The sequence below is a fragment of the Babjeviella inositovora genome (assembly GCF_001661335.1).
Source record: "Babjeviella inositovora NRRL Y-12698 unplaced genomic scaffold BABINscaffold_1, whole genome shotgun sequence".
Classification (NCBI taxonomy): domain Eukaryota; kingdom Fungi; phylum Ascomycota; class Pichiomycetes; order Serinales; genus Babjeviella; species Babjeviella inositovora.
The window spans coordinates 577,386-601,432 of NW_017566838.1; the positions used below are offsets into that span (position 1 = coordinate 577,386).

The 24,047-nt window shown below is 47.2% G+C and overlaps 14 protein-coding genes across 14 annotated transcripts; 9 read left to right on the top strand and 5 right to left on the bottom strand.

Moving 5' to 3' along the window:
* The first annotated feature begins 1,465 nt into the window (after positions 1-1,465).
* Positions 1,466-4,534, top strand: BABINDRAFT_159004 (uncharacterized protein). Its single transcript, XM_019127407.1, has one exon. It carries the CDS (start codon positions 1,931-1,933, stop codon positions 4,190-4,192), a length of 2,262 nt encoding a protein of 753 aa, XP_018987729.1. The 5' UTR covers positions 1,466-1,930; the 3' UTR covers positions 4,193-4,534.
* Positions 4,535-5,560: 1,026 nt separating this feature from the next.
* Positions 5,561-5,928, bottom strand: BABINDRAFT_159005 (uncharacterized protein; the record flags this gene model as incomplete). Its single annotated transcript, XM_019127408.1, has 1 exon — positions 5,561-5,928. A coding segment is annotated over one exon (182 nt), but the record flags the coding sequence as incomplete, so codon positions are not given.
* A 535-nt stretch (positions 5,929-6,463) lies between these two features.
* BABINDRAFT_43144 (uncharacterized protein) lies at positions 6,464-7,033 on the top strand. The gene has a single exon (XM_019132096.1). It carries the CDS (start codon positions 6,516-6,518, stop codon positions 6,675-6,677), a length of 162 nt encoding a protein of 53 aa, XP_018987731.1. The 5' UTR covers positions 6,464-6,515; the 3' UTR covers positions 6,678-7,033.
* On the bottom strand, positions 6,464-7,033 carry BABINDRAFT_159006 (uncharacterized protein). The gene has a single exon (XM_019127409.1). The coding sequence runs from the start codon at positions 7,001-7,003 to the stop codon at positions 6,701-6,703; it is 303 nt and encodes a 100-aa protein (XP_018987732.1). The 5' UTR covers positions 7,004-7,033; the 3' UTR covers positions 6,464-6,700.
* Positions 7,034-7,234: 201 nt separating this feature from the next.
* On the top strand, positions 7,235-7,800 carry BABINDRAFT_5378 (uncharacterized protein; the record flags this gene model as incomplete). Its single annotated transcript, XM_019132202.1, has 2 exons — positions 7,235-7,361; positions 7,520-7,800. The coding sequence occupies 2 exons, from the start codon at positions 7,235-7,237 to the stop codon at positions 7,798-7,800; spliced, it is 408 nt and encodes a 135-aa protein (XP_018987733.1).
* An 851-nt stretch (positions 7,801-8,651) lies between these two features.
* On the bottom strand, positions 8,652-9,125 carry BABINDRAFT_71597 (uncharacterized protein). The gene has a single exon (XM_019132575.1). It carries the CDS (start codon positions 8,953-8,955, stop codon positions 8,686-8,688), a length of 270 nt encoding a protein of 89 aa, XP_018987734.1. The 5' UTR covers positions 8,956-9,125; the 3' UTR covers positions 8,652-8,685.
* A 2,968-nt stretch (positions 9,126-12,093) lies between these two features.
* BABINDRAFT_19408 (uncharacterized protein) lies at positions 12,094-12,462 on the top strand (the record flags this gene model as incomplete). The annotated part of the gene is made up of 1 exon (XM_019131215.1): positions 12,094-12,462. A coding segment is annotated over one exon (369 nt), but the record flags the coding sequence as incomplete, so codon positions are not given.
* A 1,134-nt stretch (positions 12,463-13,596) lies between these two features.
* Positions 13,597-16,856, top strand: GCR3 (Gcr3p). The gene has a single exon (XM_019127410.1). It carries the CDS (start codon positions 13,943-13,945, stop codon positions 16,634-16,636), a length of 2,694 nt encoding a protein of 897 aa, XP_018987736.1. The 5' UTR covers positions 13,597-13,942; the 3' UTR covers positions 16,637-16,856.
* Positions 16,857-17,216: 360 nt separating this feature from the next.
* Positions 17,217-17,691, bottom strand: YNK1 (nucleoside diphosphate kinase; the record flags this gene model as incomplete). Its single annotated transcript, XM_019126798.1, has 1 exon — positions 17,217-17,691. The coding sequence occupies one exon, from the start codon at positions 17,689-17,691 to the stop codon at positions 17,236-17,238; it is 456 nt and encodes a 151-aa protein (XP_018987737.1). The 3' UTR covers positions 17,217-17,235.
* A 350-nt stretch (positions 17,692-18,041) lies between these two features.
* Positions 18,042-18,761, top strand: BABINDRAFT_159009 (uncharacterized protein). The gene has a single exon (XM_019127411.1). It carries the CDS (start codon positions 18,392-18,394, stop codon positions 18,674-18,676), a length of 285 nt encoding a protein of 94 aa, XP_018987738.1. The 5' UTR covers positions 18,042-18,391; the 3' UTR covers positions 18,677-18,761.
* A 631-nt stretch (positions 18,762-19,392) lies between these two features.
* On the top strand, positions 19,393-20,067 carry BABINDRAFT_169740 (WW domain-containing protein; the record flags this gene model as incomplete). The annotated part of the gene is made up of 1 exon (XM_019130686.1): positions 19,393-20,067. One exon carries the CDS (start codon positions 19,393-19,395, stop codon positions 20,065-20,067), a length of 675 nt encoding a protein of 224 aa, XP_018987739.1.
* A 1,909-nt stretch (positions 20,068-21,976) lies between these two features.
* BABINDRAFT_164208 (uncharacterized protein) lies at positions 21,977-22,657 on the top strand (the record flags this gene model as incomplete). Its single annotated transcript, XM_019130234.1, has 1 exon — positions 21,977-22,657. One exon carries the CDS (start codon positions 21,977-21,979, stop codon positions 22,655-22,657), a length of 681 nt encoding a protein of 226 aa, XP_018987740.1.
* Positions 22,658-22,896: 239 nt separating this feature from the next.
* Positions 22,897-23,204, top strand: BABINDRAFT_71755 (uncharacterized protein). Its single transcript, XM_019132580.1, has one exon. It carries the CDS (start codon positions 23,008-23,010, stop codon positions 23,170-23,172), a length of 165 nt encoding a protein of 54 aa, XP_018987741.1. The 5' UTR covers positions 22,897-23,007; the 3' UTR covers positions 23,173-23,204.
* A 32-nt stretch (positions 23,205-23,236) lies between these two features.
* RPB4 (DNA-directed RNA polymerase II subunit) lies at positions 23,237-23,815 on the bottom strand (the record flags this gene model as incomplete). Its single annotated transcript, XM_019130235.1, has 1 exon — positions 23,237-23,815. One exon carries the CDS (start codon positions 23,813-23,815, stop codon positions 23,237-23,239), a length of 579 nt encoding a protein of 192 aa, XP_018987742.1.
* Positions 23,816-24,047: the final 232 nt, after the last annotated feature.

Here is a 24,047-nt window from a genome sequence, read left to right on the forward strand (position 1 = left end):
GACAGTATATTAACATTAGTATCATAAGCGCTTCATTAAGATGCATATGCATTAATACCAAATCTATTCTACCGTATAAGAAAACTCTAAGGTTAGCGATATATATATAATATATCACAGTTAAGCTATGGTTAATTAACTTTCTCGTAACTAATTATGATATAAGCATTAAATTATTATTAGCATTAATCAGCATAAGGTTTAATCCAGCGATACGGAATGGCTTATTACCAGATATATACAAAGGTATAAATATAATCGAACCCTTTAATCTATATATACAAAGTTATATATATATATCAAAATATATCAATGGCTATAGCTAAGTAATTTTATATCAAGAAAATAATAACGTTAGTGCACTAATTACGCACGCAGAATATACCGTATATAACCCTCATGTACATAAATGAACTTTTCTGTATCCATAGCTACAAATACCATGACCCCGGTCTCCAATCCTGCACCCAAGAGATTCAACTGGTATCGGGCGTCCGATTCAATGAAGCGCCGTTGGAAACATGATGTCGGTCAAGCTCCTTTCGGTTTGGCAGGCCTCGATGACCGAGGCGTCTATGAAACCCGGTTTAACCTGTAATGGAGGGTAGAGCCCCCGGGAGCGCAATTTGGCGAACCAAGATTGATGCGAATATAGCATTCTATTGCACTGCCCGTCATAATAGGGAAAATCACAACCATCCTTAGCTCAGCCGTCTTGGCTCTCGGTCGCTAATAGAATCCTTATTGTCGTCTTGTATAGCCTACAATAGACCCCTCAACCACATCAAGCGGAAACGTTTCTGAAATGAGATAAAAAGCTGCTTGTAAGGGGATGGCTCCCCTAAGAACCACCTTTATCAGTGACTCTATAGTGCCAGTGCCTTCCACCGGAATTTAGTAGGACGAAAAAACGATATCGTATTGACCGCTCGGTGCTTACCACCAGCGGAAATTCTTTACCAGCCTACCTCGTAACAAACTAGTCCTATTCCATGTTTATCCGTCAAAATAGTTAGGTTCTTACACTCAAAACAAGTGTGATAAGCCCACTTCGAAGGTGAGGTCTAGAGCCAACACCAATAACCTTTGAGGTACAACCACGGGCGGTTATATAGTACGCACCGTAGGTCAGCCCGTCTGAGATGAACCGCAGGGAAATTCACATTGGCCAACCCAATTACAAATTAGAAAACCGCGGGAATGTCGATACAGTACCCTTAGCATTCTTTAAATATTATTGTTCGCTCAACTGAGCCTAGCCGACAAATCGCGGACAATGTGCCTTTTTTTCCCCTCACGCCTGCCTTCCTCAGTGAAACCAGCGCTGTGCAGGCCGCCTTTTGATAGGGAAAAAAACCAAAATCGCTTGACGCCGAGCAAAAACAAATACACCCGCAAAAAGCCACACACACTTTCCCCCTTCTATACTGTCTCAACGCTGGTACACACGGGGAAATTCATAAATCTCGTTAAACAAAACCCAACCACACGTTAGTTGCTACAAAGCAAACGCGACCAATATAGACTCCAAAGCCATAAGAGGTGCCCATCCCGGAATTCTCCACACGCATTCAAGCCACCTCAACCAAAAGCAGAGATCCAGCAACCAAGCAAACCCCTCAAGATTATCCCCTTTTGTCCATTTTTCTAAACTACAAAAGAGCCTAAGGGAGACCGATTTTCATCAAGCTTAATCACCAACCTATTCTCACAGATAGCAAACCAACAAGTAAAGAGCAGTCCAAGATTTTACGTTTCTTGCACTAACGCGCAAGGTCCCCTAAGAAACCACCACTAGCTTGCTTCGTCATCTTCACGTCCGAGCTAAGCGAGAGCAAGAACTCCTTATCGCGAGAGCCAACGAATTACCAGCTGAAACCATCCTAGTTTCTTTCCTATAACGATATCTCTTTACCCGACCAACCTAGCTATGCCAGAGGTGCCATTATACCCGTTAGCACACTTCAGTGCTCCCCACTCGCTCAAACAAGTGGCTGGCGACGAACGACTCCGCGACCTCTCCCTCAACAAACGCTGCTCCAACTTGTCCATTTCGCCGGGAAAACAGGTCGAGGTTCCCGAAGACTGTGACGACCGGATGTTACGCAAACGCCATATTGATGGAGACTCCCGCGAGTTACTGCCGCTAGACATCACCTCTCCCCCAGTCTCTGCTTCCCAGTCAGGTATGATATACTTCTTACCCTCTGAGGCAGAAGAGACGGAGGACCCACCCTTGAAACGGAGACTGACCCTCAAGGGGCCTGCGTTCTCTATGGATGACTCCAGACCGGTCACTGCCAACCCTCCGAGCGCCCCAGAGTGTATGCCTCCGCCGATTCTGGAACCAACATCCGAGGATGTCTACCAGCAGTTGCTACAGCCGCTTCCATCTCCCAGCGCCTCTCCGATCCAATCTGGAGTGGAGTCCATGTCGTTTGAGCAGACTTCCAGCGAGCTCATTCACATTCCGAGCAGCGCTAACGAGTTTATCCACTTGATGGCGAATCTTTCCCTGTCGTTGCTCTCCAAAGGGGCCCAAAACAACTTGATCTTCCACATGTTGCAAAGAACCAACCGAACGGATCTTTCAGCCTTTGTTACCATTCTTAAGGCGAGTTTGAAGCGTGACTTGGTGGCAGGGTTTCCTGAAGAGGTCACTCTGAAGATCCTCGGGTTGCTAGATCACCGAAGCTTGTGTTCCGCCAGTCTCGTGTGTGAAAAGTGGAGGCAGCTAGTTACCAAAAAGGCCACAGCGGACACTCTCTGGAAGAGGTTGCTCTTCTCAAATGGCTTTGTCAAGCACCAGAGCGAAATCGATGCCGAATTTGCCCATGCGTCACAGTTGCTCACGGAGTGGGGGTCTGGACAACCGGAAAATCTCTACCGGTTGCTCTACAAGAAACGCCAATTGATCCACAGACGGTGGATGGACCCACATTACCAGCCCAAACGCATCAGCTTTCCTGGCCATAGTATTCATGTGGTTACCTGCTTGCAGTATGACGACAGGAAAATCATTTCCGGTGCCGATGACCGCATGATCAACGTCTACAGCACCGACAACGGCCGGCTCATGCAGGCTTTAAAGGGCCATGATGGTGGCGTTTGGGCATTAAAGTACATCGGCAACACTCTTGTCTCTGGCTCCACCGACCGAACCGTCAGAATCTGGAACATTAAGCAGGGAAAGTGCACCCACGTGTTCAGGGGCCACACTTCCACTGTCAGATGCCTTGATATTCTCCAACCAACCCAGGTGGGAGTTAACGCTGAAGGATTGCCAATCATCTTTCCTCCCCAGCCGTTGCTTGTTACTGGTTCCAGAGACAACACGCTACACGTGTGGAACCTTCCGTTGACGGAGGAGGATGACGAACTTCCAGAGCACCCTATCGACGTCACTGAGCACGAGAACCCGTACTTTATCAAGGCTTTGACTGGCCATACATCCTCCGTGAGAGCTATTGCTGGGCATGGAACGACGGTGGTTTCTGGTAGTTACGATCACACGATCAGAGTATGGGACCTCGTTACTGGCGTCTGTAAGTTTGTGCTTAGGGGGCACAGCGACCGAATCTACAGCACAGTGTTGGACACCAAACGTAACCGGTGTATTTCCGGGTCTATGGATGCGACTGTGCGTATCTGGGACTTGGAAACGGGTGAGTGCTTATATGTTTTAGAAGGGCACTCGTCTTTGGTCGGTCTTTTGGAGTTATCTGATGATACGCTTGTTTCTGCTGCCGCAGACTCGTCGCTTCGTGTTTGGAACCCTGACAACGGTGCCTGTGATGTGTTGCTCAGGGGTCACAGCGGGGCCATTACGTGTTTCCAGCACGATGAACACAAGGTGGTGTCGGGAAGTGAACGCATGCTCAAGTTGTTTGACATCAAAACGGGCGAGTTTGTGAGAGACTTGCTTACTGATATCACCGGTGGCATTTGGCAGGTTAGGTTTGACTACCGTCGCTGTGTTGCTGCTGTCCAACGGAAGTTGCTCGATTCAGAGGTTGAGGAAACTGTGATTGAGATTTTGGATTTCAGCGAGCCGATCAATAAGGAGGACCACACAGATGTGGAGAGCGAGGGTGACCAGGTGTTGTACGATGAACGTCCTGAAACATCCCAAACCATTGCAACTTTGCAGCTCCTCCCAGCGAGCGAAATATCGGACTTTGAAATGAGATAGCTTATAAGAAAACCCAAGATTTTAATTACAAGGTGGAAATGTAAAGAGTGCAGGGAGGGTCTAAGCGAGTGTTGGTTGGGGATGAACGAGTCTTCTCCCCTGGTTTCATACACTTTTCATTATTTACTCGATTTACATAACAGAGTGAAGGTTACCTTTCCCAGTTATGAATGGACTGACCTCCTTGCTGAGTAATATTAAAGGTACTATGGAAAAATATTCCATTAGAAGTATCGGTCTAGAAAGACCGCGTTTAGATTCAAGATCCAAGCTGGTTTGGTTCACTTAACTTCTCACAGCTCAAACGAAGGTATTCTTAATAGTTGGTATTTCATTGGGAAAATATAAATTTATTCGTAGTCACGCCAAAACTAGCATCCAAATATTGAGGTAAGGGCATATCCAAAGTTAAACCAGCAGATAGAGATTAGAAAAGGGTGGTGAATAAAGAAACCTGTCTGAGGAGGGATTAGGAAACCCCGGAGCTACTACTGGCAACTTCTGTGGGGGTGACATCGCGCTTTTAATCATGGAATTCCTCACGGTCGCTTTCGTCACCTCCAACGCGAAACTCCAAAGACATGTCGAAGTATCTGTAGGTAATCGTGGTGTAGGCTCCGTAAGTGGCAGCCAAGATATACCCACCCATAGGCACCAACATCCCAAAAACATGATCAGGCAGGGTCTCAAAATCTGCAGGATGGACTGTAAAGAGGGTATGCTTCTATATCTGGGCATACACTTAGCTGGATATGTATTTAGCCAGAGGTACAAGACACATTAATGTTTACCAATATGGATTATACCAGAAATACACCTGGTGTCGTACTCATAATCTCAAACCCATTACATGATTCGAAAAGTGATTCCTTCATTCACTGCTACGGAAATACGATAGTAGATATTTGTTGCTTTAATAAGGGCTTTTGGTTAGGTATACTGTCACAGCTCCTTTGGGGGGGGGGGGGGGGGGGGGGGGGGGGGGGGGAGGGGGTTCCGTACTGTTTGCATATAACCAACTTCCTTTTAAGTTTGTTAAGACTTGGGAGTATTTTTTTATCCGGTATTCCGTTCTCGTGCAACACGCTAAGAAAAAATACAAAAATGGAACCGATATTTCGTGTTTCCAACTTAGCGCAACAAAGCAGATATACTCTGCTAAGGAATTTTAGAATTACATTCCGTTTCCTTTTTCAGTTTAAGGTTATGGCAGTGAACCATCTAGCGGAATAATCCGAAACCTTCACGTAGGTCCAGAGTCTAGACCGTCAGTCGTGGTGACCTAATGCGGAGCTGTTCACCGTGAAGTACCAGGCAGAACATACCCCGGCAAGGTAAAGCCTTAAGACTCCGTATTGACGATTGGTCCAATTCCACAATTTCGGAAACCCCACCACCTGACCCAGACAACATACAACATGAATGACATGGGCTACAGAGTGTTTCCACGTGGTATGTGCCAGGAATCCTAGGCTGTTTCTGCACTTTAAACCGCCCTATTTTTATCGCACTAATATTAATCTAGTACTATATGTTGGTTCCCTTTTGGCTATCTTACAGGCGAAGCTAGCAACACTTCGGGCGAGGACATGGGATCCTGAGCGAGGCTTTCATCGTTATTCTCTGCGATCCTTGTCACGCCATGCGCGCAAGCCTTTCTGTTGCTACTTAAGGGAGATTTTGCCCGACTAACGCGACTTAACTTATAACCGGCCCAACCAGGACCAGTTAGCATTGTACATGGCCTTCGATTTCTTAAAAACCGGAAAAACAATTCCCCGCAGTAAAGAGCAAGGGATCGATCCTGTACTATATTTCAACCTGCACGTTGTATTGTGGCCAAAAACGCGCTGCTAGTTCCTAATTCGGAAGGGTATTGGTAACCGTAAACCTTATCCTAGCTTCGAATGGCGTTCATAATCATGAAACTCAGAAGGACTGGAGCTATCCTCAGAGCTTAAAAATAACCAAGAATTACGGTAACTAAATTCTAGGGCATTATGCAACGCCACGAATTATTTTGTTGAAAAAAAAAAACCAAGGCCGGCCCATAATGCCCCGATGGCAGATTAACATCGAAACATCTAAGACTATGTTACCTGAGCATGAGTGTATAGGTATAGATACGCTACTATATTCCAGGACTTTCTGTTGGCATCAGCATATCGATGCTATCTCAATACCGATTTAAACCTGGGGTTTCCATCATTGGTAATTTGTTTTATCAGATTCCGGCAATCTAAGAAAATGGCTCTATTCATGCCCGCCGTAGTTTCATATATACAAACAGTAAGTATCATCTAATCCCTGGCTCTAACCATCCATGGATACATCGGAAAAGACGCAAAATTTTCGTAACCAGTATTATCCTTCAGCACGCCAACATTTTCATCTATCAAAACATATCACAAAAGAGATTTCTAAAAGCAGGAGTTATGCAGCATGTCTTATAGAAGCCCACTTCTGCGAGCCATTGCTTACGTAGACTTTCTTAGTTCTTCTCACTGCCTATTTCTCCTTCTTAGCATCCTTCTTTTCGGCACCCCCAGCTTCCTTAGCCAACTCTTCGTTAGTCTTCAATGAAGACTTTATTTTTTCGTTCTCTAATTCCAGGATAAACCAAGTTACCGTACCCCACAAGCAAAAGCTGATAGCCAACAAATTGTAGAAATGGATGGATCCGCTGAGGTAGATCAACATGATAAGCGAGAGCACAAGGAGAACAAACGAGCCGTGCGTGGCCTTGATTAAAGCAGGGGTAGTTCCCGGGGTGAAAACAGATTCCCAGAGTTCAGTAATGAAAGTAGCCATTGTAGTTAGGTGTACGAAGCAAGAGTAAAGGGAAAACTTTGTGATCAGGACACTGCTTAGTCTTGAAAGTTCGAAAATGAGGAAAGCGCTGCGTCGAGAAATGCGGCCACATTTCCGCGGAAAGGAGATTCGCGGAAATACAAACGACTCCAACATCGGAGCTTTTATCTTGGCTAAGATATCTGTTCCCCGGATTCTTCTTCACTGATAATCCACCACCCATAACGCAAGATGTCCCCAAACCAAGAACAGGCTACCGAGAAAAAAGAGAAAGGCAAATTCATGCCAAAGGTTCCGGTTCAGTTGGACCCCCCTAAGGACGCGTGGTTCACCAGAGAGGAGTTGTCCCAATACGATGGTACGTTCGAGACGGCGATTCAATGAGGCCGTGTTGCTATTTTTTGCAAAAAGGGAAAAAGGAAATACTCTGTTAAAGAAACCCGAAACTTTACCCCTGTTAGACAGCTATATCCATGTGAATCCAATCATTGTCGATTCCAGAACTAACACTATTAGGTGTGAAATCCGACAAAATCTACGTTGGGATCAAGGGGACCGTGTTTGATGTTTCCAAAAACACAAAGTCATACGGGCCTAATGCGGGCTACTCCAAGCTAGCGGGTAAGGATGCCTCAAAGGCCTTGGGAAAGACTTCATTAAAGGACGAAGACGTCGATCCTGCAACCTGTTGGGACTACAGTGACTTGAGCGAAAAACATCTCAAGGCACTTGATGACTGGTATACCTTCTTTGAAAATAGATACAACATCGTGGGGAAGGTTATCGACCATCGGTGAGAAGGCGGCAACAGAGGTATGGTACTATGATTAATACTGGCCACTCCAAGTTGAAATTTCAAGATCGTGACACTCAATGAAATGTTTATTTATTACAGACTTGTAGATCCGAGAGACCTCTCTGGGGGGAGGGATCTGGCAGATGGTGTGGGGGTGAGTGTGGCACATAATGGAACGGAGAGTATCAGGGGCTCCGACAGTTTTTGGAATATCATTTCCAGCTTTTAATATGGGCTTATAAACCGAAAATCATCACTAACTTTCAATCAAGTACCGACATCCCTCTATTATGGCAATTGACTGACACCGCTGGAGGTCAGTCTCTGGAATACGAGCTCATTACTGAGTTTCGGTACGAGCCTTGTACTAACAGATTAGAGGGACTTATTCACAGACAACACGCAGCTCAGAAAAAGATAACCCCATGTTATATATTCTAAGGAGGTTGGAAATATGATGCAATCTGGCTACAAGCTCGCCTCAACAACCGTATAAATGACCCAATTCGATCTTTACTTGGTTTTCTCGCCTTTTCCAAGGAGCGCTTTTTCCTGAATGCTAAATCTGTAGTGCGTGGACTAGACCTTTAGGCCCATACACGGGGGCGGTCCTAAGCCTGATAGTCAAAGCTAACATGATCAGGTGTCTGATACCGCAAAGCCCGCTCACTTCTGGAGTTGCGGGACTCCGATGCACAGTGCCCAACCCAAATTTCAACTTTTTCACGAGTAACGAGAGGGAAGCCCCGGGTAGTTTTGTCTTTTCCAGTATCCCTTTTTTGATACTTTCTATAAATAGATTCCTTAGTTTGTACTAGGTTGCGCCGTTTACAACAGGAGTCTCCCCACAGGAGTACATGCCTAACGTGCACTAACTACATTGCTATTATGAATGCCAGAAGACGCGAGTTCTCAATGAGACCATCTTCCAACGCTGCATTATCATCAATAAGCAAAGGTGATTGACCCCGGACCCTGAGCTATTGTCCAATAAGATTGCCTTGCTTGCCTGCCTAGTTCGCCCGCGTATGCGTCTCCTGAAATTAGAGAGCAACGTGCATTCTCGGCACGGCCGGCTGGAAACGTTTGGTGCCGAGCTACGATGGTGAAACCACCAGAACAGCAGGGAATTCCACAGAAATTCCAGAAGAGACATTGCAGATCTGGAGACCTATAGTTTCATCCGGAAACAACAAAGCAGCCCCGGAGTTTGTAGTCTTGAGGAGGTCTTTGCGTGTCTCACAGTGCAGTCTCTTACTGAAACTGCGCTAATTCCTACAGTGTAATGCAGTCTCACCTGGCGTGCGAAAAAAATTACGCAAACCTAATATTTACCCTGTACCTAGAAAAAGTGCTTGAACACTTGCCGTCGGTATTAATGTTTGTTTTTGATCAAAGCATCCAAGAATTTACACTGTAAGAGGTCACCACGTTACAAACTTAATTAAGCTCTCTAGTAGCTACACTCAGTTCCATCTTCGCTATTCAATTCACTATGGAGGCTGCCATGTCATTAACCTCCAAGAGGAGACCCCAGATGTTTGGAGAGATCGTCGACGAACAAACTTTTGCCGACAACCGTGTCAGAGATGACCGCCAAGACCCCTCGAACCACTTCCAGGGTCCGAGGAACCCAGCCAGCCAGCCACACTACGCCAGCAGCAGTAGTCTTCCACCGCAGAGCGAAGAGTTTTTTCCGCACATGGCGATTCAACAGAAGTCAAAGGGCTCCTTCACGTCGCAGACATCGGGCGCTGCCAAGTTTTTCAGAGGAAGACACAGCAATGAGGCCGTTTTTAATGAGGATGAGGGCCAGGACATCATGGAAAACAATAACCTGACATTTGACGACTTGTCTGCCATCCGCAAAAACGGCAACATGTACGGAATGGGAACATCGTCGCTCGACACGACGCCATTTATCCCCACCATCACGTTCGGGCTTCCAAGCAACAAGTCATATTCGATGACGCTGGGCATGTCCAACACGCAATACCGCAAGCAAATGACGAACCAGAAGAAACTCGCTATGACTCAGGCTGCCAAGGGACTTGCTAACGACCCCAGAGCTATGTCGATGGGACAGGACCCTAGAGCGATGTCCATGAGTCAGAACCCCAGAATGATGTCCATGGGCCAAGACCCCAGAGCGATGTCTATGGGACAGAATTCTAGAACGATGGTCATGGGCCAAGACCCCAGAGCGATGGCCATGGGTCAAGATCCCAGAGCGATGGCCATGGGTCAAGATCCCAGAGCGATGTCCATGGGTCAAGACCCCAGAGCGATGTCTATGGGACAGAATTCTAGAGCGATGGCCATGGGTCAAGACCCCAGAGCGATGGCCATGGGTCAAGACCCCAGAGCGATGGCCATGGGTCAAGACCCCAGAGCGATGTCCATGGGTCAAGACCCTAGAGCGATGGCTATGGGCCAGTCGTTCCAGGACAGATCTATGACTTTCAACGGTAGGCCCGACCCCAGAGCTGGGTCCATGACTGGCCAGAATCAGCTGAGATTGCAGCAGCCCGCCAATGGACCCAGAGCCATGTCGCTAAACTCTGCACCAAGATACCCCGGCCAGAACTTGCGCCAGAATCCTCCAAGAGGCCAATCAAATGGGTTTGACCAGGTTAATGCCACAATGGGCATGAATGGCCAACACCACCCTAATGTAATGAATGGGGTTGGTCCTTATGGCAATAACCCTGGCTATACTCCATACAACGGTAATACTTATGGAAATAACGGGAATGATTTGTACCGCCCACCGATGGGCCAACGGGTTTCCTCTGGCTCTTCTCCTGGCCAACGCCAACCGTCCACCCCTTCCTCCAGATCTAACTTGTTGCTGGACCTGGTTCCGTCCCCCGCCCCGACTCCTGCACCAACAACCCAGGACGCTCAACAGCCTCTCACCACCGTCTATGAATCGTCAGGCGTTGTTCCGCTTATCCAGCCCAAAAAGCGTTTGAACAAGATCGATTTGTTCAAGGCTAGCGACGAAGAGGAGTCGCCAAAGCGCAACAACAGATCTTCTATCAGCACCGTCAAGACCTTGGGCGCAGAGTCGATAGTCTCGATGGGAGAGGATGTTGAACTGAAACAGCAGTTGAACAATGAAAAATTGTACCAATTATCCAACAACGAGACGCAGAAAGATGTGTTTTACACCGCCTCAGACCTAGTGACGTACTCTACTTCTGCATCGCCGGAGCGGGACCCGACGAACTCCACTATAAAAGCTACCGCCAATCTGTTCGCCAACTCGCCAGCCTTCACCAATCCATCGCTTTCCAGCCCGTCACATTTCCAGAGCCCGTCGTACACGCTGTCACCGGCCAGACTGGTTACACTTGATATCCCCGTCGCAACCAAGGCACCGGCCGAAGAAACCAGAACTTTAGAACCCCAGCCCGACGCTTTGTCGAACGTGCGCAGCCTGAACGTTGCACCAGCTTCAAGCTTGCGCTCATCCGTGCAATTTAACAGGCCGAGGGACTCGCTGAGCGAGCTCTCCAACAAACTCAACTCGTCGAAAACGGTAACAATGGATATCGACAAACTGTCATTGGGCTCCAGTTTACCGTATGATAAGTCCAACTACAGCGACCACCAAGTACTGGAACAGGAAATGGACAACCGCAGTACCAGGAATGGCTCTATGGCCATACTGGAGACGGAGCTTAGACATAGCACCCGAGAATCTGTGGACAGTACCGCGAAAAACGGAGCGGAAAGCTTGAATAGCAGCGACACTTTCATCCAGTCCAGTCCCGCTCTGAAGCGACTCCCGTCTTCCTCCTCCTTATCTTCCAAGTTATCCAAGGGCACAAAGGAAAAACGGTCGCTGATGACCAACATCTTCAAAAAACTCTCGCGTAAGAGCGAGAAGACCCCCGAGACCGTATCTCCAGAGACTCAGAGACTCGTGTCGGATTCTTCCTTTACTTCATCCCCATCGGTTTCCAGTTTGGCAACGAAGAAGGCTGCTAGTGCTACTAATGTGGTCCCAACCGCTCCGGGGTTACAGTACTATCCATCGAGTGTCCCGAGACGCAATCCGTCCAGGACTTCGTCGCCTAATCCGCTTTCACACTCAAGGTCGCTGATAAACATCAAAAACATTGATGAGACGGAAGCTTCACCCACACTCGTGAGATCCCAGTCAGTGACTTCCATTCTGTCGAACCAGTTCTACAGGCCGGTTTCGGCACGCCCCGACTCTAAAATCGTCAGTGGTGCCTCTTCTTCGTCCTCGGTGAACCGGAAAGTCGACCGCAACTCATGGAATTTCAGTAAGGAAGATATGGGGATTATCCAAGCGAATGGCTCGCTTATGAACGAACTCCAACTTGTGTCCAAGGAGCTAGCCAGTTCCATCAAACGTGAGTTTGCGTTGGAAGATAAGTTAAAACACTACACTTCCAATGGCCACGCTCCTCCGGAAGCCACTCCTACGAAAGTTGCTGCACAAGATAACTTTTCAGAGATGCGCAAGAAGGCGGAGGAAATTTCTCGTTTGACACAGCTGTTGAACCAAGAGAGACGGGCCCGGTTTATCAGTGAGGAACACGTGTTGCAGTATGAAAATGGCATGGACCCTTCGCCGTTGAAGTTGAATCAGGAAAAGATCGAGCTTGAACAAAGGTTGGTCGACAAGGATGAACTACTTAAGCAGTATGGCCGCAAGTTAAACGGCTATGAGAACGAAATTCCAGAGTTAAAGGCGCATGTGGAGGCGTTAGTGGCGGAAAACCATCGGTGGAAGAACGAAGAGGTGCCAAAGTTGAAGCATGAGCTCTCTGAGCAGCGGAATAACACGGACAAGTCCGAGATCTACGACCAACTCGAGGCGTTGAAGCTTGAGAACGAACGGTTGAAGGCTGATATTGCGTCCAGTAACGTTGTCTCCGTGGAGAAACAGCGCGACGAGTTGCGGGAGTCACTCAGAGTCTTGCGCGAGAAGCATGAGACGGAGATGAGCTACGCCGAAGCGCTGCTTAAGGCCAGTGAGTTCAAACGGGAGAAGCTCCAGGCATACTGCGACGAATTGAAGAGGCGGGCGGACTACTCGACTGCCTCTTCGGCGGTTGCCAGCCCGCGCGTTGCGTCTCAGACGTCGTTCGACGAACCACCACGTTTTGCAAAGTTTACGGTCGTGTCACGGTCGTCATCAAAACTGGCTATTTAGATTTGGTATATGAATTATGTTGAATATATTAATCTGGTGGGTAATCTACATAGAAGACCTTTATGCCTGGTTTACGGGGATTGATATCTAGCGTTGGGTTTGATGACCCGTTCCATCATGCTTTCAGTTGTATCTCTTATACAGCAGTATTACGATCAGATGGGAGATATCGATGAACAGGCCGTATAAGCGTATACCTTAGCTTTTTAAGCTTAGACCACCTGGTGAATAGATACCATTTCTGCAGTGCCTCTCACGTCTCCGGAAACATTTTCCCAATTTCAGGCTCTTTCGGGGGACGAGCTACAAAATTTACACTTAGAGTTGAATAAAAAGTGCACTTGATCTAAAACTCTAATTGAACACCGAAGATAAATAAAATGGAGCCGCTATGATCATCAATGGGCTATTAATTCCGTATACTGCTCCTTCTGTCATGGGTGATGCGAAAAAGAATTAGACACATATCAATATTTGAGGAACCGAAACTATGGAAAGAAAGCACCAGATAAAAACTTAAAGTTATTAAAGTGGTTCAAATTTTACTATCATTAATACCTTTAATAGTTATTTAGCTTTGATCTGTTAATAAACCGCAGGTAATTAAACCGCCTTTCCTCTTTTTTTGCTGGGTAACTGGAAAAGGCAGAAAGTAATGCATGTGGTGAATACAGGATATAGTTCAGCTACAAGAGACAAGAGAACTGACTTGGCTTAGCCGACCCACTGTCTCTTAAATCATCGCGGGTGAAAGAATATAAAGCTATTCTCTTAAGACAAATTAGATTCCAAATCATCAAGGTATATGGTCATTGGCTCGTAGCTTATCACCCGGAATCTACTTTCTCGACTGCATGTTCCTGGTTCGTACACGCATATAGACTGCTATTTTTCACGCTGCGTTTGCGCAAAATAAGCAATCCCCTTCTTCCTTATACACATTTGCACTATGGACTTTAGGGGACAAAAGAGAAGACATTTTGGTAAGTGTCCCAATTCATACCACTCAATATATACTAACCCGGCAGATGGATCGCCGGACCGTGAGTTCAAGAAGCAGCAGAAGGACCCGTTCGTGGAATTGATGGAGCGGATGACCAAGGACATCCGCGAAATCGGTGAGACGTCGCAGCATGAACTTGCACGCGACCTCGAGTACATTACGCGTCCGATTGCGGGCGAGTTGGAGAATGAACCGCGCTTTCGCGCGCCGTTCTTCGAGACGTTGTACGCGGTGGCTATTGAGCAACCGCATAAGATCCCTCTCCTCGCAGCGATGATCCAGGTGGCGTCTTCAAAAAACCCGGCCGTGGGCCAGTTTGTGTTGGAGTTTTTGCACCGCCAGGCACAGGAGTTGCTTGACTCGGAGCCAGAGACGGGCACGTCCAGCGAGCCCGGCACGTGGAACCGCTTAAAGCTCATCTTGCGCTTCTTCGCAGCGCTCTCGCCGCTTGTCGCGAACTTTGGTGCGGTGGCGATTTTCCGCCAGTTTTTGATGCTCGCAAACGACGTACAGGCGCGCGCGGTGACGCGCGTGCCGTTGGCCGAGGCCGTCCACTACAACACCTTGGTATCTTTACCGTACTTGTTTGCGCTTGGAACGTCTGCAGAGATGAAGCAGAAGGCGGATGAGTTGCTCGAGGTTGCGAAAGAGTTCAAACCTGTGCCTACTGCCATCGATGTCATCCAGGTCTTTAGCGCGAATAGCGCCGCAGACACGGTGCCACATGTATCGCAGTACCACGTGTCGAGTATTCTCTCGGCGCTTTTGCAGCTACAGGCGGAGGGTTGGGCCACCGGATTCTTCTATGACTACGAATCCGTGCTCGCACAAGCGTATGCGCTCGTGGAGCAGCCGGCGGCCACGTTGGTGCAGCACAGCCTCCCACAATTGGCGATTCCAGCAGCTGAAACGTTAGTGGCACGGTTCGGTGCAGGCAACGTGGATGGCGCGTGGAAGGCGCCGCGTGCATGGGTGCAGATGTTTGCGCCGCTCGACTTCAGCACGCAGCCTGCGTTCGACTCGTTTATCGGGCTTCTTTTCCGTGATGTTTGTGTTGACATTATCGCAACGTTGGATTTCAACAAGAAGGAAGCGGTCAGACAGCTCAACACGTTGGATTTATTTTTCCACGAGAACCTCTTTGCGAAACCCGGCTTGAGTATCGACGACTTGACCGTTATCAACAGCATGAACTTGAACGGCGAGTTTTCGCCTGCCAAGTCCACGTGGAAGATCGAGGACATGCTCGTGGAGACGATTTTGAACTTTATGATGGAATTGCCGCAGACCCAACACCGTCTTGTGTACTACGCCGTGTTGATCATCGAGTTTATTGATCGTTTGCCGCAAAATTTTGCTCCCGTCATCGGAAGAGCGATCCGGTTCCTCTATGCAAACGTGCACTTATTGGACTTTGAGTGCAAGGGTCGCTACTACGACTGGTTGTCTCTCCAGTTGAGCAACTTTAACTTCCAGTGGAAATGGCGCGAGTGGATCGGCGATGCTGAGGCGTTGGCAACGTCGCGCTTCAACCCGAAGATCAACTTGTTCCAAAACTTGATTGCTAAGGAGGTGGGCTTGTCTGATAAACATACGGTGAAGGAGAGTTTGCCAGCGGAGTTCCATCGCTTCTTGGATATCTCACTTGTTTCTCAGGAAAAGGTTAAGCAGTACGACACAGCGCTCTTCGGGCAGCCGATTGCGGGTGGCTATGACGTGAACTTGACTAACACGTCGTCGTTTATCGAGGAAACAAGGTTAGTGTTCATCCAGGAGAAGATTCCTTTCCAGAAGCAGTCGTTGCGGATTTATGACCACTTCAGAAACCAGGATCCTAACGAGAACTTGGACAAGATTGTGGCTGAGTTCAGGGAGCAGCACGAACAGGGAGAGGAAAAGTTGCCAAACTTGGACAGATTTTTGACCAACGCAATCTTCCAGTCATTGTGCTTCTGTGCGTTCAACTCCGTGTACAACGTGGAGAACTTGATCAGTAGATACAGCGCCAACTTGAAGGCTTTCATCGGGGTGAAGAAACAAACAGAAGCTGCTAAGAATGAAGCGGAAGAGGTCCAGGAAGATGTTCAGATGGAAAAGGAAAATGCTCTTTCTTCAGTCGATATCCAAAAGAGACAGAGCTGGGTGGTGGAGGCAATCTTCCGTTTCTGGAACCACCAGCCGCAAGTGGCGTTCTTGATCACCGAGATCCTCATCACGTATGAGTTGGTCACGCCGAGCGCGCTCTTCGACAAGATTTTCGCTCACCAGGACGCTATTGTCATTGCCAATGTCAGTGGCTACGACTGTGTGTCGCGTGTGATTGCCGACTCCGACAAAGCTGCAAAGATTTTACAGTCTGTGTACCGCACCGTGTTGGTGCAACTCGACACGCTCACCACACACATTGGCGAGCCCGGCGCGATCGAAACGGAAACTGACGTATTGAGCTGTTCAGAGCAGCAGGAGTTGAGATGGAAGTACGTGGGCTATTTGGGCTACCTCAAGTTGCTCTTGAGAAAGTACCCTGCGATGATCGAGGATCAGGAAGATGTGTTCCAGCGCGTGTTAGAAGAGACCGTCTCTCACGGCCCGTCCCGTGCCATGATCACCCGGTGGATCAGCGAGTTGAAGGCGATTTGATAGGTGGAGGATGTAGTTTATCCATGTATACTAGAAGGAAGAAGTGTAGCAGGGAAATGAAGGCCGTGTGAGGGGAACGAGTGAGTGGATGGTGGCGATGGAAGGATGCCAACTGATAATGGAAGGAAGAGAAGGTGAAAAGAGTAACGAAGCCAAGTGAGATCATCAAATAACTGAAGGTAGGACTGATTACTATAAGGTAATAAATCGGAGATTAAACTGGCTGTAGGATGCTATGTTGGGTGAGTAGTAGCACACGTACACCAGCGCATAGGGCGAAACAGTGCGTAGTTGCGTATCAATGCTCAGTCAGATAGGCATAGCCAGCGATTGATTACTCATTATTGATGGATGTCCATGTTATAGCTCTCGGTTTATTTCAGGAATTTTTCCAATACATGGATACAATGGTACTGCACTTCTTGGGCACCCGAATACTACAAGACGACGAAAGAGAAGACAGCTAAATTCCATGCCTTTATCAAAAGGTACTTTAACCAGAGATCGTATTCATCAATCTATCTTTTTCTACAGATATTGTACAATAGGTTAATATCCAATTCTTATCAGAGTAGACTAAGCGGTATACAACACTAAATTTATTCGTAGATCCAAGCGTTCAAGGCGGACTTGTAGTCAACCAATTCTTCGTTCTTGAACCACAAACCGATTTCTCTGTTGGCGGTTTCGACAGAGTCAGAACCGTGGATGACGTTTCTGCCCATGTCGATGGCGAAGTCACCTCTGATGGTACCTGGAGCAGAGGCCAATGGGTTGGTGGCACCCAAGATGACACGACCCTGCTTAACAACGTCCTTACCTTCCCAGACGGTGGCCAAGACTGGACCAGACAACATGTAGGACAACAAAGATGGGAAGAATGGCTTTTCCTGCAAGTCTTCGTAGTGCTGTCTCAACAAACCTTCGTTGGCCCAAGTCAACTTGAGGGCAACCAACTTGAAGCCTCTCTGTTCGAATCTGGTCAAGATTGGACCGATGAGGCCTCTCTGGACACCGTCTGGCTTGATAGCAATAAAAGTTCTTTCAGTGGACATTGTAATAAAGTATTGAAGATAGGGAAAAGAAAAAGAGAAATTGAAAACCCGCGGGTTTTTGACACCAAGAAGGATTTTTTTATGCCAGAGGTCGGAATGGGACGGGACCGAAGCCAAAGCGGTGAATTTTCCAGCGCAGCCCGCCGGGTAACTTTGATTCTCACTGGGTGCAGGGAATTTTCATTTGCTACATAAATTAGGGGAGAGACTCTATCCTGCACAATGCCTATGCTAAGCAGTAGGTGGTTGGTGCACGTACAAGTGAAGGGAATACTAGGAGGTGCAGAACATGGCAATATGCACGACCTCTATAAGCCTGTTAGAAACAGGCACAATTATTGGGCCGGTAAGCATAAACCAAGACTCATCATAACTATTGGGATATATTGACCAAAATAGGAAATAGAAGTTATGATGTTTCTGACTTTGGATGAACGGGGGTGGTCATTCTAAACATGGTACGTACATAAGGATTGGAGCAGTTCAAGAGTCAGGTGACTCGGTAACAGCGCTGGTGTAGCTGCTTCACGTAGCTTAGGTACCAGTGCTATTGCAACACCAATTGAGTGATGGGGAAGTATATGCAAAAAGTATCTCCTTTCCATTATCATTTAAATTATCAAAGAAAATCATATTCGTTTCATGCCGCATTGCGTTCTCACAGTCAAGCATACAGCATTAAAGCCGCTTCAAGCTTGGTATGACGGAAGTATTCGCCATACGATGTAGTTCCATAGCCCCTCAATGGGAATACTTAGAAGAGATCAGAATTCCTCTGAACTTCTCCAGTTACTTAAGCACTCCGTGGGATTGCAGTTCAGAAACAACAAAACCGGAGACGGCCCGGGAGAGAGTCGCTGGTGCTTTGACAAGCGATACAATGTTATCTATCGGAGTGCTCTATATGAATTCTTTAGGATACCATTTAACATGCCATTGTGATAATGATGCCGGTTTTTGGATGATTGCAACCGATAGTGATTAACAGGGGTTTTGTCATTTACCAACGTGAATATGAATTGGTGTACCAAAATCCTGAACGGGTTTTTCGAGCATTGAGTAAAATGTAAAACCATGACTAACTCTAATAAATATTTATCGATTATCTATCTGTCAAGAGAATACGGAGCGGAATGATTTAGACAAAAAACTTTAGGAACACAGCTGGAACAAGCTTGGCAAAATGTAAAATACACATACCGTATAGCGTGGTTATGCATCCCAGTGCCCCAGGAGGATTTAATACTGGTAACTGGTGCTTCGAAGCGAAAGGACTCCAAGCAGAGTTATAGCCAGTTAAAGGTAATAACTTACTAGTATCAATTATGTATCCCGTAGTACCTAGCTATAGCTGAGTGTTAAAATGACTACGAGAAGTTGAGGAGGCAGGACTTAGAAAAAAATTTTTTTTTTCAAGAATGAATAGCACGGAAACTATTGCACTCTTAAGACATAGGTTCGATTTCCTCCATACATGTATAAGCTCTTGCCCGTTTGGTATGGCTCAGATTTTATCTCTGAGATGAGGCTGAGCCGTACCAAAGTGCCTTGATAACCAGGGTTATGAGCCTATCCCTTAGGGTCATGGTTCTGTGACAGCCACCGGGGGTAACGAGTGCCAAGCTCAACGACCATTCATTACCAATCAAGAAACTCAATCCTTTTTCTGGATCTATTTCCCGCGTCCTGCTCACCATCACAATGACTGATCCGAAAAATGACCCAAATAACAAGCCAAACTTGCCTGAGGGCTGGTCCTGCCAGTTTGACGATGAATACAAAACCTGGTTCTACGTCAATCTAGACACCAAAGCGTCCCAATGGGAGGCGCCTACTGGGACTACCTGGGGCAATAGTTCTTACCAAAGACCTCCTGGTGCCGCTCCACCACAGGCCAAAGCACAACCACAGGAACAAGCTCAGAGAAGCAACTACCAACAGGGCTACCCACAACAGGGCTACCAACAAGGTTACCCGCCACAGGGTTACCAGCAGGGCTATTCACCGCAAGGATACCAACAAGGATACCCACCGCAGGGATACCAGCAAGGTTATCCGCAACAGGGATATCCACCACAAGGCTATCAACAAGGCTATCCGCCTCAGCAAGTGTACCAGCAAAAACCCAAGAGATCCGGGTTGGGAGCTGGTGGTGGTGCCGCCATGGGGGCCATGGGTGGTTTAGCAGGTGGTATGTTATTGGGCAGTATGTTACTGGACCATAACATGGGTGGCGGAGGCTACGATCAGGGCTACAACCAGGGCTATGATCAGGGCAACAATCAGGGCTACGATCAGGGCTACGATCAGGGTTACGACCAGGGCATGGATAACGGCGGTTTTGATGGCGGTGATTTCGGTGGTGGTGATTTCTAAAAAAAAACCCGATTACGATCTGTTTTTTCGATGTCTCCAAGCAGTTGTTGAAAACCAAACATTTTCTTTTCGTTTCACCGTGCGATGCTGTATTTTAGCTTAAATTCGACTTTAGTGATCCAGTTATGAGAAAGGTTGAGCTTGATTACTTTTGACGGGTATACGTAGGGAATGGCAGTTTACCTTAATGTGTCAATATACCAACTGAGAACGAGCCTTGCTCTTTTATGGATTACCCACTTCGGCACAAAACAAAAATATTGAAAAGTACCAGGAATACAGGTGTTACCATACATCACTTCTTTCTTACGTCGATTTAGGAGGATCGGGTAGTGAAGGACGATAGCCACAACTTGGATGGAGTCAAAACTGACGCGTAGAATCCCATCTCTACACGTCTGATATACTAAGCTTAAATAGATACTATAGGAACTGCAAGCCTTGCATTGCTGACCTTGAGCTCTCCACGAATGTGCAGGCCCTTCGTAGTTGCTTGCTTCGACTGGGGATGATCCTCCACCTCAGGGATAATTAACTTCGCCAGTCGTACCTACTTAGTTTTATTTTTCAGAAAACTGAGTTATGCAGAGAAATGGAATAGTTTCGGAAAAGAAATTCCGTCGCTTTCTGATTGATCTTTCTGTATCTTCCTATGAGATATAACCTTCACATACACTTACGTCCCGTGAATTTCCGGGGAAACATGCGTCATTAACGTTGAGAGGCTTACTAAGTACAAGGGCCCCGAAAGCCTTCATTAAAACCATGTATCACCCTCGGCAATACCTTCAAAAAACAGCCGCAGAGAAAAGTATGAAGAAAACGTAAAAACGAAATTCAAAGTGAATATCCTCAAGTATGTCATACTTGACTCAGGGCTAGTTCTAAACGGTGCACAATGACATAACTTGGCGCAGATATAATTCACCCATGAAAAATGCGCCGTAGCGGTATCACCCGAGATGAACTTTTTATGGCTTCTGGCTTTTGCAGAATATACGCAGTATTCACCTTATCAACGTAAACTTTGTTGACCTGACCCATCTTTTTTGTAGTTCGGATGCGCGAGAACCCACCGGCTATCGCGGAAGCTCGGAATTAGGATAAAGGAGAAAACGTCTTTCCGGGGCCGGCTATGCAGCAAGAGATGTCGGCAGAATACCCTCATCTTGCCAAGAAACATGACCACGATTGAGACTTTAACGATACCTTTCCAATAACTGGCGGTTTGATAGAAAACTTGCTTTATTTAGGACGAAATAAACGCCGGAGGTTTAAAGTGGCTGGGTTTCCCATAGCGCACTCAGCATCTGGACAAGGCTGATTTGTAAGATATTTGAGAGCACACCCTTTCCGGCATGCTGCATGCAGCAAAATGCACGTAGTCAAACATATGTGAAAAACGTGTCTTTATGCAGCCTTTAAGACACAAACGTTATGCTGCCCAAACTTGCAAGTTCCTGGCCGTGACGAAATGCCAGGGGAGGTGAGTGGTGTGCAGCGTGTAAAACAGACCCGAACCCTTATGTTGGCATGCTTCGCAGGTGAAAGCTTGCCCCGGGGGGAATCGGCCTTGCAAGTTACTTGAACAAAGATGCGTCGAGAGTTATTATAGTATGTCACTCTTGCTCAGACTTTGAGTTACGCTTAACCTTATATCTGTTGCTTCCATCTTGAAAGTGATATAGGGCCGGAAACACCCATCTAAAGCAACACTTTTGTTTACCTTCTCCAAAGTCATTTATTCGACTCGCCACCGAGATTACTATTGGCCCACGCTTCTATTTCTTGGTCATTTACAGAGCTCACATCTTCAGTTTCATATACCTCAGTGCAACCATTACTTACTAGACTCTTCGTCATGCGATTTGGCCATAAAACCCTCGCTAACATAAGCGAGAAGAAGCATATGACCCCGCCGTCTCCCATCAGCACTGACAGTTTATCCACCAGCTCCAGCAGATGTCTGGACGATACCCGCTCAATCCAATCTGAGGCGTTCAGCTCTCATACCACCAAGCTTATCGGCTCCAGTCTGTCACTGGGGACATATTACTCCATCAAGAAGCTCATATCCCGCAGCTTCACGCCCAATACCAAAGTGCTGCCCCCTGCAACCCCCGAAATAACGGGGTGGACTACAGAGTACGACCCACAGATCCGGGCGTACTACTACCGCAACAACCTGGATGGCTCCTTGCAGTTTGACCACCCGATGGAGGAGGTTGTCTCTAGAAAACACTATTCGAGCCATGGATTGTCGATGTTTAAGGTATTTAGCAAGAAAGGACAGACCCCAGTGGCATCGCCACCTAGGCAGTCCAGTGTGAGCCAACACCTGGAACAGACCCTTATAGAGCCAGTTATACCACAGGTATCTAGTACACTTCCTCTTCAAGATCAGAACGAGCCTACGCCGTTGCTCGCGCATCCGTTCAGGAACCCTTCATACTCCCATGACTACCCAGAATATACCCACAAAGAAATAGGAAAGTCCAGGAGAACAAGCGGCCATGGCGAAACGTTTTTCATCAACGAGTTTCTCATGGACAACCCTAAGGGAAAAATTTCGCGATATGCCCCACATTAAGTGGAATTATATGCAACTAATCGGAAGGGTTTTTCTTCTTCCAGTTTTGCATCAGCTGCGAGGATAGTGAGAGAAAGGACAGCCCAGACCTGAGCATACGCGCTTTGGATGCATCTCGCCCCTGTAAAGGGCTCATGATGATCATGCCTTGTTTGTTCCTGCCTAAGGCTAGAAAAGTGAGGAGTGGGAATGCAGACTGTCTTAGAGACGTATTGAGATCGGTTTTTAAAGACTTACTCTTTACATATCCAGCTCCCATCATATATTTGCGTCGAGCGTAAACTGGTATACCCGGTGACTAATCATCAAGAGAAACTTCCAGCACAGTTCTACACCGCAACTTTACATGCATGATCGAAGCACCCCTCGTATTTCACCATAAAGCCTCAATTTTGTTTAGACTTGGACCTTCGGGTACGTATCTAATTTTATTATCGTTAATATACAGTCCAGCTGCTCTGCAAATGGACGTACAAGACCTCAGCATGAAGGACTTCGACCCACTGGCCGTGTAGCTCTTTCTCACCTGTTTTTGTAATGTACATGGAAGGCCTCCTTCCTTTTTAGCCTATACCTCCTCTAATATGGCGCTTCGTGGCGCCTCAACTGGTTCAAGATCGATTGGAGTTCCGGATCAGAAATCTTGTCTTGCAAGGATGGAATCAACGTCTTGGCCTCATCGGCATCATCGCACATCAAACTGCCCAACTGCGCCTTCTCAAACGGGTGGAACTCCTGCTTGTTGCCATCCACGTCGTTGTACTCTCTTAACAACTCTTCCACGGCGGCAATGGACGAATCATCCTTGAATCTAGCAAAGTTGTTAATGTAGTTGATCGTTTTTCTCAAGATTTCGTTAGCGTTCGCGGAGTTTGTGATAATGTCATCTTCCTTCAAGTCCTTCTTCTCCATCTCGTCCTCATCGTCGCTGTGCCCACCGTTGGCGGATCTGCGGCCCTTCAACGCCTCTCTGATCAAAATCTTTGCCTCAGACAAGTTCAACGCTGTGAGTGGCACCTCGTGGCCCAGATGGCTGATTTGCTTCAAGCTGAACTCTGGGCCCAACTTCAACACCAGCGCATTCTCCTCGAGGTCCTGGGTATTATTACTGGCCCCCTTTCTTCTGCGGGTACCCAAAGTCGACGTTGAAATGTTCATAATAAATAGTGAATAGTTTTACATGGCAGCTGCTCTCACTACTCACCGACGCCGTTTTGATAAACGCGCTGAATTTTGCGGTGGCTATGCATCACGTGCGATATAGCCGCGCACGCCTTCTGACGTTACCCGGCACGCTCGAGCGGCGCCGAAAAGTTGCCGTTGGAAATTTGTGCTTCAGCTAGACGTGAAAAATCTGGAGGTTATCAGAAATTTAAACGCAGAGTCACCA

Bases quoted from the DNA above. Each gene is read 5' to 3' on its own strand.
- BABINDRAFT_159004 (XM_019127407.1), top strand. From the start codon at position 1,931: ATGCCAGAGGTGCCATTATACCCGTTAGCACACTTCAGTGCTCCCCAC.
- BABINDRAFT_159006 (XM_019127409.1), bottom strand. From the start codon at position 7,003: ATGGCTACTTTCATTACTGAACTCTGGGAATCTGTTTTCACCCCGGGA.
- BABINDRAFT_43144 (XM_019132096.1), top strand. From the start codon at position 6,516: ATGGATACATCGGAAAAGACGCAAAATTTTCGTAACCAGTATTATCCT.
- BABINDRAFT_71755 (XM_019132580.1), top strand. From the start codon at position 23,008: ATGATCGAAGCACCCCTCGTATTTCACCATAAAGCCTCAATTTTGTTT.
- GCR3 (XM_019127410.1), top strand. From the start codon at position 13,943: ATGGACTTTAGGGGACAAAAGAGAAGACATTTTGGTAAGTGTCCCAAT.
- BABINDRAFT_71597 (XM_019132575.1), bottom strand. From the start codon at position 8,955: ATGTCTCTTCTGGAATTTCTGTGGAATTCCCTGCTGTTCTGGTGGTTT.
- BABINDRAFT_159009 (XM_019127411.1), top strand. From the start codon at position 18,392: ATGACGGAAGTATTCGCCATACGATGTAGTTCCATAGCCCCTCAATGG.